This window comes from Dermacentor andersoni, chromosome 6 (genome assembly GCF_023375885.2).
Source record: "Dermacentor andersoni chromosome 6, qqDerAnde1_hic_scaffold, whole genome shotgun sequence".
In the NCBI taxonomy this organism is placed as follows: Eukaryota; Metazoa; Arthropoda; class Arachnida; order Ixodida; family Ixodidae; genus Dermacentor; species Dermacentor andersoni.
This window is the reverse complement of record NC_092819.1, coordinates 80,247,445-80,259,628: the sequence shown is the minus strand read 5'-3', so window position 1 is coordinate 80,259,628 and position 12,184 is coordinate 80,247,445. Positions and strand designations below refer to the sequence as shown.

Here is a 12,184-nt window from a genome sequence, read left to right as displayed (position 1 = left end):
TTGAGTGTTACTTGTTTTGCCGGGCATAACTTCACCCAACAATGAGTTAAATTTGTGAGTCACAGTTTCGACACTAAATCGTTCTTCACCGTCACTACAACGTGGGAAATCCGATCAGCGGGTCAAGCAGTGGAGGACAGTGGGGCTAGTTTCGGTATCGGCAATAAATCGGCCATGACACGGGTAGCCAAAAGAAAATTCAATAACTTTTGCATATGTGGCTCTATCTTTCCAACCTACATAACGATAAAATGAAGTGATGCAACAATGTGTAGAAATAAAACGTGCTCTTGGCTATTTTCTTTTTCGGCGTCTTATATCTTTATTTGGTCGCTTCATTTGTTGCGCCAAGGGGCGGCAATTTCGTTCTTATCGCTTCGGCTGCCAATCTCTAAGTCTGCTGCTGCCGCTTTCTATGTAGTACGTGCACGTTTTTTCGTATGCTCTGCAGTTTAAAACTTTCTTTCTGTGCCTGCGAATGTTCCGGCAGTGTCGGAAAAACTCGGGAAAGGATACAAGACTTGCTGCGTGGCTATGTAATGTGGCAACTCGGGGAGCAACACAAGGGCAACATTCCGTTTTCCAGCGGACGAGAGGTAAGCACACTTTTTGTGCTGTCGTTATGAAGAAACAAGCGCTGTGCTTATCAAAAAGCTATAGGACGAAACGAAAAATCTTCCGCACTTGTTTTACAGTGACTATCTTTTTTGGTTTGGCTCGGCGCACTTTTCTGCGGTGTTTTAAGAAACTGAAGCTACTTGGGCGATTCATGCTAGCTGAAGCGCAGGTGGAAATTACGCTTCCGTACATTTTTAAAATATTCACATTACCTTACAGGCCTATTGAAGGGCATTGAGTAAGGGGGGCACAAGTAATTGCATGATAAGAAAAGGAAACTGCAACATCGTTATACAACATTATTACGCAACGAATTTAGGTTATCACGGAATTTTTCACGATTGCAGATGAATGCAATGTGATCCGGTTAGCAGTGTGATCCGGATATGTTAGCGATCGCTCTTCATTTTTTTTTTCATGAATAGAAAACTTGCAATTCGCATCTGCCTGAGGCATGTAAACGTTTTCTGTACAACCTGGTTACGCTAGGGAGCATTCCGGTGACCAGTTTATTACATTACTCCCTTAGGTTGGCCATGAACACGGCAGAAGTTAAAATCAATTACGTAGCAGTGACTGTTTGCATGCTCAATTACAAGACGTTCGAATTACCTATCTGACGACATAGGTTCGCTTCACTTTTCAACCTGTGCCTAGAAGGGCATAATATTTTAGTCGTTTCTTCGTGCTCTAAACCTTGGTTTTGCCTTAAAGTGTTCATTAATCATGACCACGTTGTATTTTGCACATATTTCAGATGTGATACATGGCGAAATCACGCTAAATGGGGAGTTTCGGACTACTCCAGAGGAAGGTACTACGCCGACTCTGTCATGGTCGGCTGTGTCGACTGTTGGAGTGGTAAAGCGATCCCTGATCGATGAAGGTAAGGAAAGTAAGTTATTAGTAGTCGCCAATCTGTGCTTGTGTAGTCCATTATTTTCGTACAAAAACCACTTGACAGGCGACGGCGCAAGTGTCATGAGCACGGCAAGCACTGTCTTCGTCGTGTTCTACGGCGCCGGGTGGTTACGCAGCGAAATCTTCTCCGCGTGCGCCAAGAAACCGCGTGCTTATAAGCTTCTTCTTATCGCTTGCTCGTCTGCGGTGCGGGATGTTCCCGATTGTAGGCTAAACTGAACCGCCGAACAGTTTTTGCTGTCAATAAGCGAATTCACATTCGTAAAATGTCGCGCCCCGCTTGGCGCTACAGCATACGACCCGGCGAAGCCAGTTCTTGACGCGCGATGCCGTCAACTTCCTAAGCTTGGTTTGGCGCTTCATAGCAGAAATTATTCCGAAGCAAAAATTCCAACGTTAAGTTGCCCAGCAGCTTTTAACTATAGGAAGTTAGCGTTGCTCTTACGGGCATTTTGCAGAAAAATGAAGCCGAAGTATATAAGACGTTCATTTCCCTAATCCTTAACAAGATGAACCAAAACATTCATCGATCAAGAAAACCAGCTCTGAAAACTAGCCAGCTACTGAGGAACCAGCAATGCTTAACATGTTACATGAATATATAGCAGCACTAAAATTTGGAACTTAATAAATTTTGTGGGCGTATTTCTACTTGAAATCCCGCAACCAAATATAATCAGAACTAACCTGCATGGATTAAAAGTACTATTGTAAGAAAACAGTGCGGTTTTTTGTCACGCGCACTAGAAATTTGATTATGAACGGGCTTTTCATGTCGTGTTTCCATAAACGTGAAGCGTTGTTATATGGCGCGCATGTGTTGCCAATGGAATTCGCTTTACAGGGGACCATGACATTCAAGCATAGACAAAGTGCTACGCTTGACCTGCGTGCTTGTGTATAGTGTTCCTTCACACAACGTGCAACTTTGGCGAAAATTTGCCAACTAGCCTGACAAAATGTGCTGATGATGTACCTGTCTTTACAAGTTCTACACTGCCTCAGCGAGGCCAAAAGCAGAAAATATGCTAACCGCAGAGCCCAGGCATCGTCAACCGACCGAGAGGTGATACACAAAGGCATCGCAAGTGAGCGAAGTTAAAGAGCTGCCGAAAGATTACCACGAGGGAAGCACTGGAGAAGTTTATGTATCGTGTGCACCCAAAGTTCTACCAACTCTTGCCGTGCCAAGTGACGCTCAATTATCGTAAGATGAAGGGAAGGACACGCAGGAATCTTTTCCGGAGCCGTTGTGCGGTGTGTTCACTGTACTGAAAGATAACCTAGACAGCAGTGAAATATAGGAAATATTTTGCTTTAGGAAATGTTGCACAGAATTGATGCAGTAGTTCTGCTATGTGTGGCTTATGCTGCCGATGAATGACATCAATCTGGATCTTAAAAAACAGCGGGAGAGAAAACCCGCTGCAAAAAGAAAGCTACAAAAGCTTGAGAATTAGCAAACATGTTCCTACTGATATGTTATTCTTTTTGTACTTCCAATAGCTCTTAAGGGCGATCTCCTGACTAGCCTATCTTTAGAAAATATTTCGGCATATTTCAGTATTTTCATAAACATTGTGCAACGTATTCTTTGTGCAGACAGTCATTGCTCCCACACTTGCCCCCCCCCCCCCCTCCCCTTCTTCAAAGATTATTACGTAGCTACCATACACGGATCTTGGGATACTAGAATCTTGAGCTTACTTCAGTAAAGTTGTGCAAGTACTAATGTTGCTCAGCAATCTTGACTTCAGCGGTTTCAATATTTTGGAAAAAGTAGGACGGGGGAGGGTCCTCTTTCGGCAGAGTCAGGAACAATCTTAATACGCAAGGAAATCATGATGCGCCAGAAACGAGTGTTCTAGAAAAGTTGAAAAGCTTTCGCCTCCTTACTGTGTCGACGCCGAAATTCTAATGGTGGATGACCTCCAGCCAATGATAAAACTCGTAACATAGCTCTAACAACACCTGTCCTATGCTTCAAACTAGCCGCACAAAACTGAGTCTATAAGCTCTTTTAAAGAAATCGCGTAATGTACATTCAGGCTATTAGAGGAAGGTATTGAAAACCATTCAAAACAAGATTGTTCCGAGTAGGTTACCCTGACGCCGTGATTGCAGCCGACTTCCGTTGCTTTTAGAAAACATTTCTCCATGTCCCAAAGCTACGCATTCAACAATACCTTTGTGCATCACTCTGTCCTTGCCCAACCTCTACTGACGATCAACCACCGATTGACACATGCTTCTCCCGCATTCACTATTTCTCAACAACAACAAAAAAACTTAGCACTCTTTGTTGTTATTGACATGGAACTGTGCCATTTATGCCTATACGATGATTACAAATATTAAGCAACGTCTCCAATATGGTAGCGAGGAATTTTGCATTGATTCCTTGTGCGCGATGTTACAGATCTGAATGAAGCTCTAGGGCTCTAACAAAACCACATATGAAAAAAGACTATAGACATTTTCAATATAATTTGCTAAATATTTACCGGCGCATTACCACTAGGAGAGCTATGCAGGAAAATTTAGCATGTATTGCATGTTTCTTCGACCAGCAAGTATACTTGTACGGAATAAGAAAGGAAGTTGTTTTATTGGTAAGGAAGAAAATCTAGATCTGGTGCTCTTGTTAATCTTTTTGTTATTCACAAATAACTGTTGCGGCACAAGTTGCTTTGGTAGAGTTGTGTTGTACACAACAAACAAACATGGCCTCTGTACGACTGTTCTGTCTATGAGAAATGGCAGGAAGCTGTCTTACGCACGTATGATAGTAGTGAGATACTCAGCTCTACATTACTGTATTGTGTACTGAATACCTTGCTGTGCAATAGGTTGCTAATAAAAACACTGAAGTACCCACATTCTTTTGCCTATTTATGTTTTGCCGAAACAAAATAGCCGCGTAACGTGGCACGCGGGCTCGCGCATCTTGAAGAGAAAAAAAAGGCAAGTTTTCACACAGACGCGTTGCACCTATGTTGGAAGAAAAGGAAATTGGAAGCCGAAGGATGATGAAAAGAAAGTCTGAAAGACGAAAACAATCTGAAAAAATTAAATGCAAGCGGTGTTCGTGTCCGTTGGCGCCTGCAGAGAAAGTCGTGTGCTCGTCGAACGCATAGCAGACGACAATCGGAATGGCGTTTCCCCCTCGCGCATCAACAAAACGACTGCAGTGGAAGCAGGCTTCATTTTTTTTCCTTGTTTTTTCTTCTCGGAGTTTGGCCTACCAAGCACCCGTAGCGAAATTGGGGCTCGTGACACAGTTCCAGCTTACCTCGGGTCTATGCCAGCTGACCTAGCCGTAGGTCAAGCGCGTCGGCTTTTATACGTGACTCGTCGAAGGTTTCATCGTAATCGCTGGTGTCCGCATGCCTTCCAGAAAGTACTACACAATTTGCGTCGTGCATACAATCATATCACACAAGGTTCGGTGACAACCGACAACGGGTGGAATCATCGATAACGTTCGAGAAACTTCGGATAAATGCAGGCGCGTCCTGCGCCAAGCAATAACGTATACATTTTTTTGCCGTTGAAAGCCGGTCACCAGAGACAGATAAGCAAGCAGACGTGTCAATATAAAGCTGATCAAGTAAGCATAACACAAGTTCTGGCAGCAGTATTTAATGAGGCGTATAATTTAAAGGCCTTAGCCTCTTCATTTGGTGCAGCATACACAGTTTCGATACCAAAAATAGAAGACATGGTGAAACTTAAAGCAGTCTCATCATTCAGGCCAGTACCTCTGACAAACTTGATTATAATTTTGTAATGAAAGTCATCAGCCTCCAAACGCTTTTTATCGCCTTCAGAAGGCTATAAAAAACGTAGTTGGGCCATGAGTGGCGGCATACATAATCGCTCCTTTGTCACGAACATACACAAAATGCGGTGCCTGTCGGAGTGTTACGCCACCATTAAAGCTGGAGTCGCTTTCCTGTAAATAGACCCTGAAAAGCCCGTTGACTTCGTACATCATGGAATTTTGTTTAAGGCGCTGAATCATGTTCATCTAGACACCACCATAACTGAGGAGGTGTCCATGGCGTGTCGTAACAACACTACGAGAATGACAGTCAATCAGCCAGTTGGAGGCCCCATTAAAGTAAAGCAAGTAAAGCGTTCTGTACGCCAGGGATGTCCTCTCAACCAGCTACTGTTCAGTATATAAATCCAAACATCGTGTAATGGTTTTATCGAAAATCAATCTATTGATTGGTTTCGGTATAAGCCAGTGAAGTAAAGTGAAGTGAGTAAAGTGAAGTGGAGTAAAGCCGCTAGCGTATGCGGACGACGTGACTGCATATTGCACGGATAAAGAGAGCATTAAGACAAAGATCAGTATTGTGGATAGCTTTGGTGTAGTCACGGACAGCTATGTGACCTGACGAAATGGCTGGGGCTCTGGAATGGCGAATGACCGTTGCCGCATGTGCTTTTATACCTCGTGAGGAAACATGTGGCTCACCAATGCATCGCAACCTTTATTATAGGCATTGTTCGGACGCATGTAATCGATGTGTGCCGTTGTAAAAAGTTCTGCATTTTCTTACACAAAAATCTTTGCGGCTTATCACACGCTGCAGCATTTTTCGTACCCCAGCATGAGTTTTGTGGTGGACGTAAATGCCGAGCAGTGGCCCTGATAGCTCGATCTCAGTGGTTCACGTGCAATCACGTCCTGTGTTATTGGATGAATAACGAGTTTAGGAAATGCAATGAACGCTCCAGCTGCGCACCGACTGTATATACCACATGCACTTGCATGCGTGCCATGCTATGTTAGCGCTGACTGTATATGTTTCACGTAGCACACAATGCCTGTTACATGAAAGTACGGACGTGCTACTGGACCCTGAATCAACAGGAAAAGCTGTGGTGATCCGTGGACTACTTTAAGTAAGACACGTACCTTTTCCAGAGCAGTTTTTTTAGTTTCATCATCCATCCAGACGTTGCTCTGCACAATTTTACTGAAGGAATCTTTCAGCTTTTTGGCTATATACTCCACCTGCAAATATGTGTAAAAAGAGAAGTAAGAAAGACACTTACAGAGATCATATCATAAGAAGCCAACAAACAAAGACACCAAAGACAACACCGGGGAAATTAGTTGTACTTACTAATATAATTAAAGAAATGATAAATTAATGGAAATGAAAGTCGATGAAAGAACTTGCCGCAGGTGGATAACGATCCCACATCTTTGCATGTGATGCTCTACCAATTCAGCTACCGCGGTGCCGTTGCCCCCTCCACTTTCTGGGGTATTTATATTTTACTACTAGAACTAACCCTTGAAGTGTTAGCTAGCGCAACCTCTCACAAACCTTGGCGGTGCAACTGGTAGAGCATTGCACGCGTAGTGCGAAGACGTGGGATCGTTCCCCACCTGCGGCAAGTTGTTTTTTAATCCACTTTCATTTCCATTAATTTATCATTTCTTTATTTCACCTAGTAATTAAAAGTAATTTGGCCGGTGTTGTTGTTGGCGTCTTTGTTTGTTTGGTTTTTATATTATTCATAATAATCAGGCCCCTCGATTAACCCCCTTTCTTTTCGTTCGTTACAAAGATCATGTTGGTCTTTGTGTTGGAAAGCCTTCGGCGGGGTCTAGCACGCTTGAAATAAGGAAGTTCTTGTCTTACTCTTCGTACTTTTGATATCTGTCATGTACTTTCTATGTTCCTGTCGCTCCCGCCATACAGATTCCCCCAGCGTGGCATAGTGAGCGTTGGGGTTAGGTTCGCATAACGTTGTTTGCGCCATCATTACAGTACATATATTCTTGACTGCCATCTGAGATTCAGTTACTTGTTTGAAGCGCCGCGTTCTGAAAACGACATTATTGCCTATGAAACGTTAAAAAAATATTCCCCGAAGTAAATACTACCTAAATCAACTGAACACAAAGAATTGTGCTGATGTTTTCATAATACATTACTTATCTCAATCTATACTAAAGTGAACGCGCTATAGTGAAGTAACTGGAACTTATTCTTACCGTATCGTCATAGTACAGTTCTCTCGTACTGACACACAAAAGAAATTTTATTACATGCGCTTCTGGTCGTACCTCTAGGGCGAACACGGGCGTTATGTTCGCCGTTTCGCGCAGGGCGAGCCAGGGTATGTGAGAAGGGCGCGACTAATGTCAAACAACGTCCCCCCATCATGAGTATACATATCTCACTGTCCACGCAATTGTTAGTTTTTATTGGAAAAGCAAATATTTGCACATTCCAGGCGAAGTTTCGCCGCTGTCGTGATTTACCGGATATATATGCGTGTGTATCTAAAAAAGAACATAACTAACATTGTCCGATGACCCTATTCGAACAAAGAACCTCGCGCACAGAAGTCCTATACTTTAATCATTAGTCCATGGACGCTTGTCACAGCAGGCTGAATTGAACGCCCTTAAAGGGATCCTGAGATGATTTTGACGATCTTGTAAAAACGTACTGAGTGGTTAGGTCCTTCTGGTCATTAGGTGACTCATTTAAGCGCTCCGCGTAATGCCTGTAAATTAGTATCAGGTATTAAAAATGTCCATCGCTAACGATTGCAGCGGCACAGCTCGGCTGAGTTTTCAGCCACCTCCTCTCAATTCACGTAGTTAGTCCTACTGAAGTCAGTTGGCCTAGCTATCTAATTCGTAACCCATGTCGCGTCATCGATAGATAATACTCAACAAGCGTTGTTGGTAATAGTTGGAATGCTGGTTCATTTGTTTCTATAAAAAGTAACCGAAAGAGAATGCACAACGACAGTTTATCATGCATTTAAGCACTTCCGGCACACAGCAAGTGTCGTCTGCTCGTATTAGAGCGTTCTCCATGTTGGTGCGAGCTGCGCGGTCAGTGTTGCTTTCGAGCTTTCTTTTTGCGAGCACCATGGATCGCCCTTGTTACGCTGTGGGCTGCAAATCTAGCGATCGGCAGCACGTCAAGCTGGGGCATCGTTCAAGGCAAACATGTGAGCGGAGTGGCTGCAGCGCATCGAACTGTCGGTGTCAGATCGGCACCAGCATCTACGCGTTAGAGGCGGACACTTCACGCCGAAGGATTACTATATACCACAAAAGACATCGCCTTCCAGCTTACAACGAGATCGAATCTGTCAGTTCTAACTGCAAGTACGCAGGGGAACGCCCTAATACGATATTGAACGAAGGTGAATTACGTGTCCGATGGTGGGATCGAACCTCGGTCCACCAGGACAGTAGTGTGATGCTCTAACCATCGCTCCATGATTGGACTTGCATGTCTGTCACGCCAACACGAACAATCTCTTCCAGATGTTCGCCGTGGATGTCGCATTGCACAGCACGGTTGCGCGGAAGTACACGCGCCAGTTTTCTTGACGCCAAGGACGCCTCAATAAGAATACGCAAATTTGCAGCACTTGATTATTCGCTTCACGAAAGAATAGCCTCACATAAATTCCAAGATTTGCGTTACACCGGCATAATTATTTTTTCCCTAATAAGTTAGACAAGCAACAGTGCCGATAGTTATGCAGGTAGTACCAATTGTGGGGTTTTTGCGTACGAAAAACACGATTTCATTATGGGTACGTACGCCGTATTGAGGGACTCCTGATTAATTTCGACCAACAGAGGATCCATAACGTGGCCCCAATGCACGAGACACGGGCGTTTTTGCATTTCGCCCCCTTCGTAATGCGGCGGCAGCGGCTGGGATTTGATACCGCGACCTCGTGCTTAGTTGTAGTTACAGTATAGGAAGCGGAACATGGCACCCAGTCTCTTGGCGGAATTCGAGCAAAGTAATTCTGTGTTAAGCGCAATAGATCTTTATTTTTTAGATAAAAATGCAGGTAACCTTATACGTAAACGATGCATTCTGCCTCCAAACAAAAAACGCAGCATGTCTTAGCCATTTATTTATTTCACCTAGTTATATAAAAATTTCTCTTCATGAAAAATGAGCGTTGTGTTCTTGAGTGTACCGTTAATCATTGCTATGCTTCCACATGTCGTTTTTTTAAACTTTAGCCTTGTGCTGTTGCGGTGGTGTCCATCGTGGGTTTATACAATGTGTCTTGCGTAACTTGTGCCAATATTTAAAAAAGATGCAAATGCCACGTAGGCGGACAGAACCGAAGTAATGACATCTGCAGTCGCTTGGAGGAAGTCAGAATATCTCGTTTCATATTTATTCCAGTCACATAATTAGTTATAATTATTCAACTCCACAAATCTTAATTCAGTACAAAATTGTAAATGATAAGATTGTAGGTCATCCTGAAAAATTCCTGATTGAGCTTTCTGTTGCTCAATACATGCCACATGAAAGTGTTTTTCCCAGCGTGAAAGAGAGCCCGTAAAACACACACACACACAAATGCTGCGTGACAAGTCACGCGCCGCTTTTATGTTTAGCATCACTATGCTAAGCTGTCCATGTTCTTGAAAAAAAAGGTATTCCCTGTTACGCCAATAAATTCATACCTCTGTCTTGCCTTCCAGACTGAACATATTTTGCACGAACAAATAGTCCATAATATTTGGCGTTTGTTCCCTGAACAATTGTATGCACTTCTTCCAATCATAATCCTCAGTGGGATCTTCTCCTCTCACTTCACGCAGTGCGCTTCGAATTTCTTTGGAAACATATTCGCCCAAGCTGATCACCGTGCGGAAGCCGGCGTAGTTGAAGAGTACGTCACTAAAATAAGAAAAGAGATTCCTTTTGAAGGAGCCTTAGTAAAACGGAAGCATTCAAACACTTGTTTATTGCTCTCCAAAATCACTTTTTTTTTGAGGAAGGGAAATTTTGGAACTTTTTGAAGAACGTCGTCTACTACTCTTCTAGCGCTTACCATGTTTTGCCACACCTAGAGCTTGGAAAGTGTTAAATATAGAGGTAACGTAACAAACCAAAAGGTTACCATAAACCAGGTTCTCTCACGCCTCATAGCAATTACTAACTAAATTATAAATTACGCAGATGAGCTACTCAGTTTACAAACCACGTGATCGGTAGCGACAACGAATGTGCAGATTGAGTTATCCAGTTCTCTGACTGCAACGCCTTGTTATACTAATGCTTCAAACATTGTGGCATTAGAATTGTTTCAGCGAGTTAGAATGCTTTGTGATTGAAAATTGTTTTGAATTTGGATGACATGTAGAGTAACCATTCTTGTTATTTTCGATAAAAGTTGTTTGCTTTAATTAATATATATTTCCGATATCGACGCAAAATATTCCGCCGCATGCAACTCGAAGCGCATCACTTACACCAATTTCAACTTGTCTGACCCTGTCCTGCGGTAGTTCCAGTGATTTAATCTTTTATTTTATGAGTGGTGGCTGCATCAACGGGATCCCACCTTATCAGAATTACCGGACACTTTACGCGGAAGCTTTCTAATTAGCCTAACTGGTAGACTGTCTAATTTTGTTAGAAAGAAATGAAGCAGTCATCTCTTGGATGAGGCCAGACGCGATTTCTTTCGTACTAACATACTCGAAAATACGAGTTGCAAATAAAAGAAAGCGACGCCGTCTGTTAGAACAGCCGGGAAATCTTTACCACTATCATAGTAATTTGCGTTAAGAAAATGCAAATGCCTGAACTGCAGTCCTTAAACGTTAGCCAATTTCTTTAGGAATCGGTAAATAAGTATATTGACGAGAGAAAACGGAATATCGTAAACACTCGAATGAAAATTATTTTGGTTTACCGGCAAAGTCGTACAAGTAGTTGCAACTTACGGCCCCACATCCTTGAGGTACTCTGTCAGATTACTATAGTAGCTCATGGCGTAAAAATCTACGTGCTCCGTTTCCTCCAGCTTGATGTCGGCCATGGAGAACTCGCGGTTTAGCAGTTCCAGAAGGGGGAACTGCAGAATAGCAATGGCGTAATAATCACTGCATGATCTCACAGTTAACGGGTCTATTCTAAAGAAAAGGAAAAGAAAGAAATGGCAGTGCTATACAAGATAAGAACCAACGCTATGCATTCCACAAGCTTGCATTTAAAACATCGCTCTGGGAGGGTGCCTTTCCAGGGATCAGCTATGCACAGCTATGAATGCAGTTGCGGTTCAGCAACTAATTTTAACTTTCAGAGTTAAACAGAAATGTTAGCTGAAGAAATATTATCTGAAGAAAAAACAGAAATTATTTTTGAAGTTTATAAGAGCGTTTTTGATTACTATAAAGCTTAAGTGATTTCATATATGTGAGGTATAAACAGAGTACGCTGGTTTTGTGCACCCACATACGTTGATCACCTGCGCTTGCAAGTGTTGCGCCATGAGAGCTAACAGTACTCTTTATATATCAATGAGTGAAAATTAGGTAGAAAAATTTCTCAGTCAAATGTTTTACATCGTTATTGCTTATTTCCCAGGCAACCTGTTCGTTGGCCAACTTCGGTACACATTTGGTACAACATTAGGGTGATACAGCTAACTGTACTGCACGCGCATAGAAAAGTATGATTGAAGCATAGTGTGATCGAAAGCATTAACGAAGCTAAGGGCTGCTTAAAGAGCTGCAGAAGGCAGCTAATTTGGTACACACAGACACATTCACGCACGCACGAACGCTTGTGCATGCGCACACACACAGACACACATACACATTCTT

The 12,184-nt window shown here is 42.9% G+C and overlaps 1 protein-coding gene and 1 long non-coding RNA gene across 2 annotated transcripts in view; one reads left to right on the top strand and one right to left on the bottom strand.

Annotated features, from left to right (window-relative positions):
- The first annotated feature begins 364 nt into the window (after positions 1-364).
- LOC140218760 (uncharacterized) overlaps positions 365-12,184 on the top strand; it is a 19,510-nt gene continuing 7,690 nt past the window's right edge. Inside the window, exons 1-2 of the long non-coding RNA XR_011894938.1 lie at positions 365-596; positions 1,376-1,504. This is a non-coding gene — a long non-coding RNA (uncharacterized lncRNA). The remainder of the gene's footprint in view (positions 597-1,375; positions 1,505-12,184) is intronic.
- The window catches only part of LOC129382526 (neprilysin-like), a 9,401-nt gene continuing 1,747 nt past the window's right edge, over positions 4,531-12,184 (bottom strand). Inside the window, exons 2-5 of the mRNA XM_072288586.1 lie at positions 11,303-11,433; positions 10,034-10,250; positions 6,470-6,568; positions 4,531-4,581 (exon numbers count right to left, since the gene is read on the bottom strand). Coding sequence (XP_072144687.1) covers positions 4,531-4,581; positions 6,470-6,568; positions 10,034-10,250; positions 11,303-11,397 — 462 coding nt within the window. The 5' untranslated portion in view covers positions 11,398-11,433. The remainder of the gene's footprint in view (positions 4,582-6,469; positions 6,569-10,033; positions 10,251-11,302; positions 11,434-12,184) is intronic.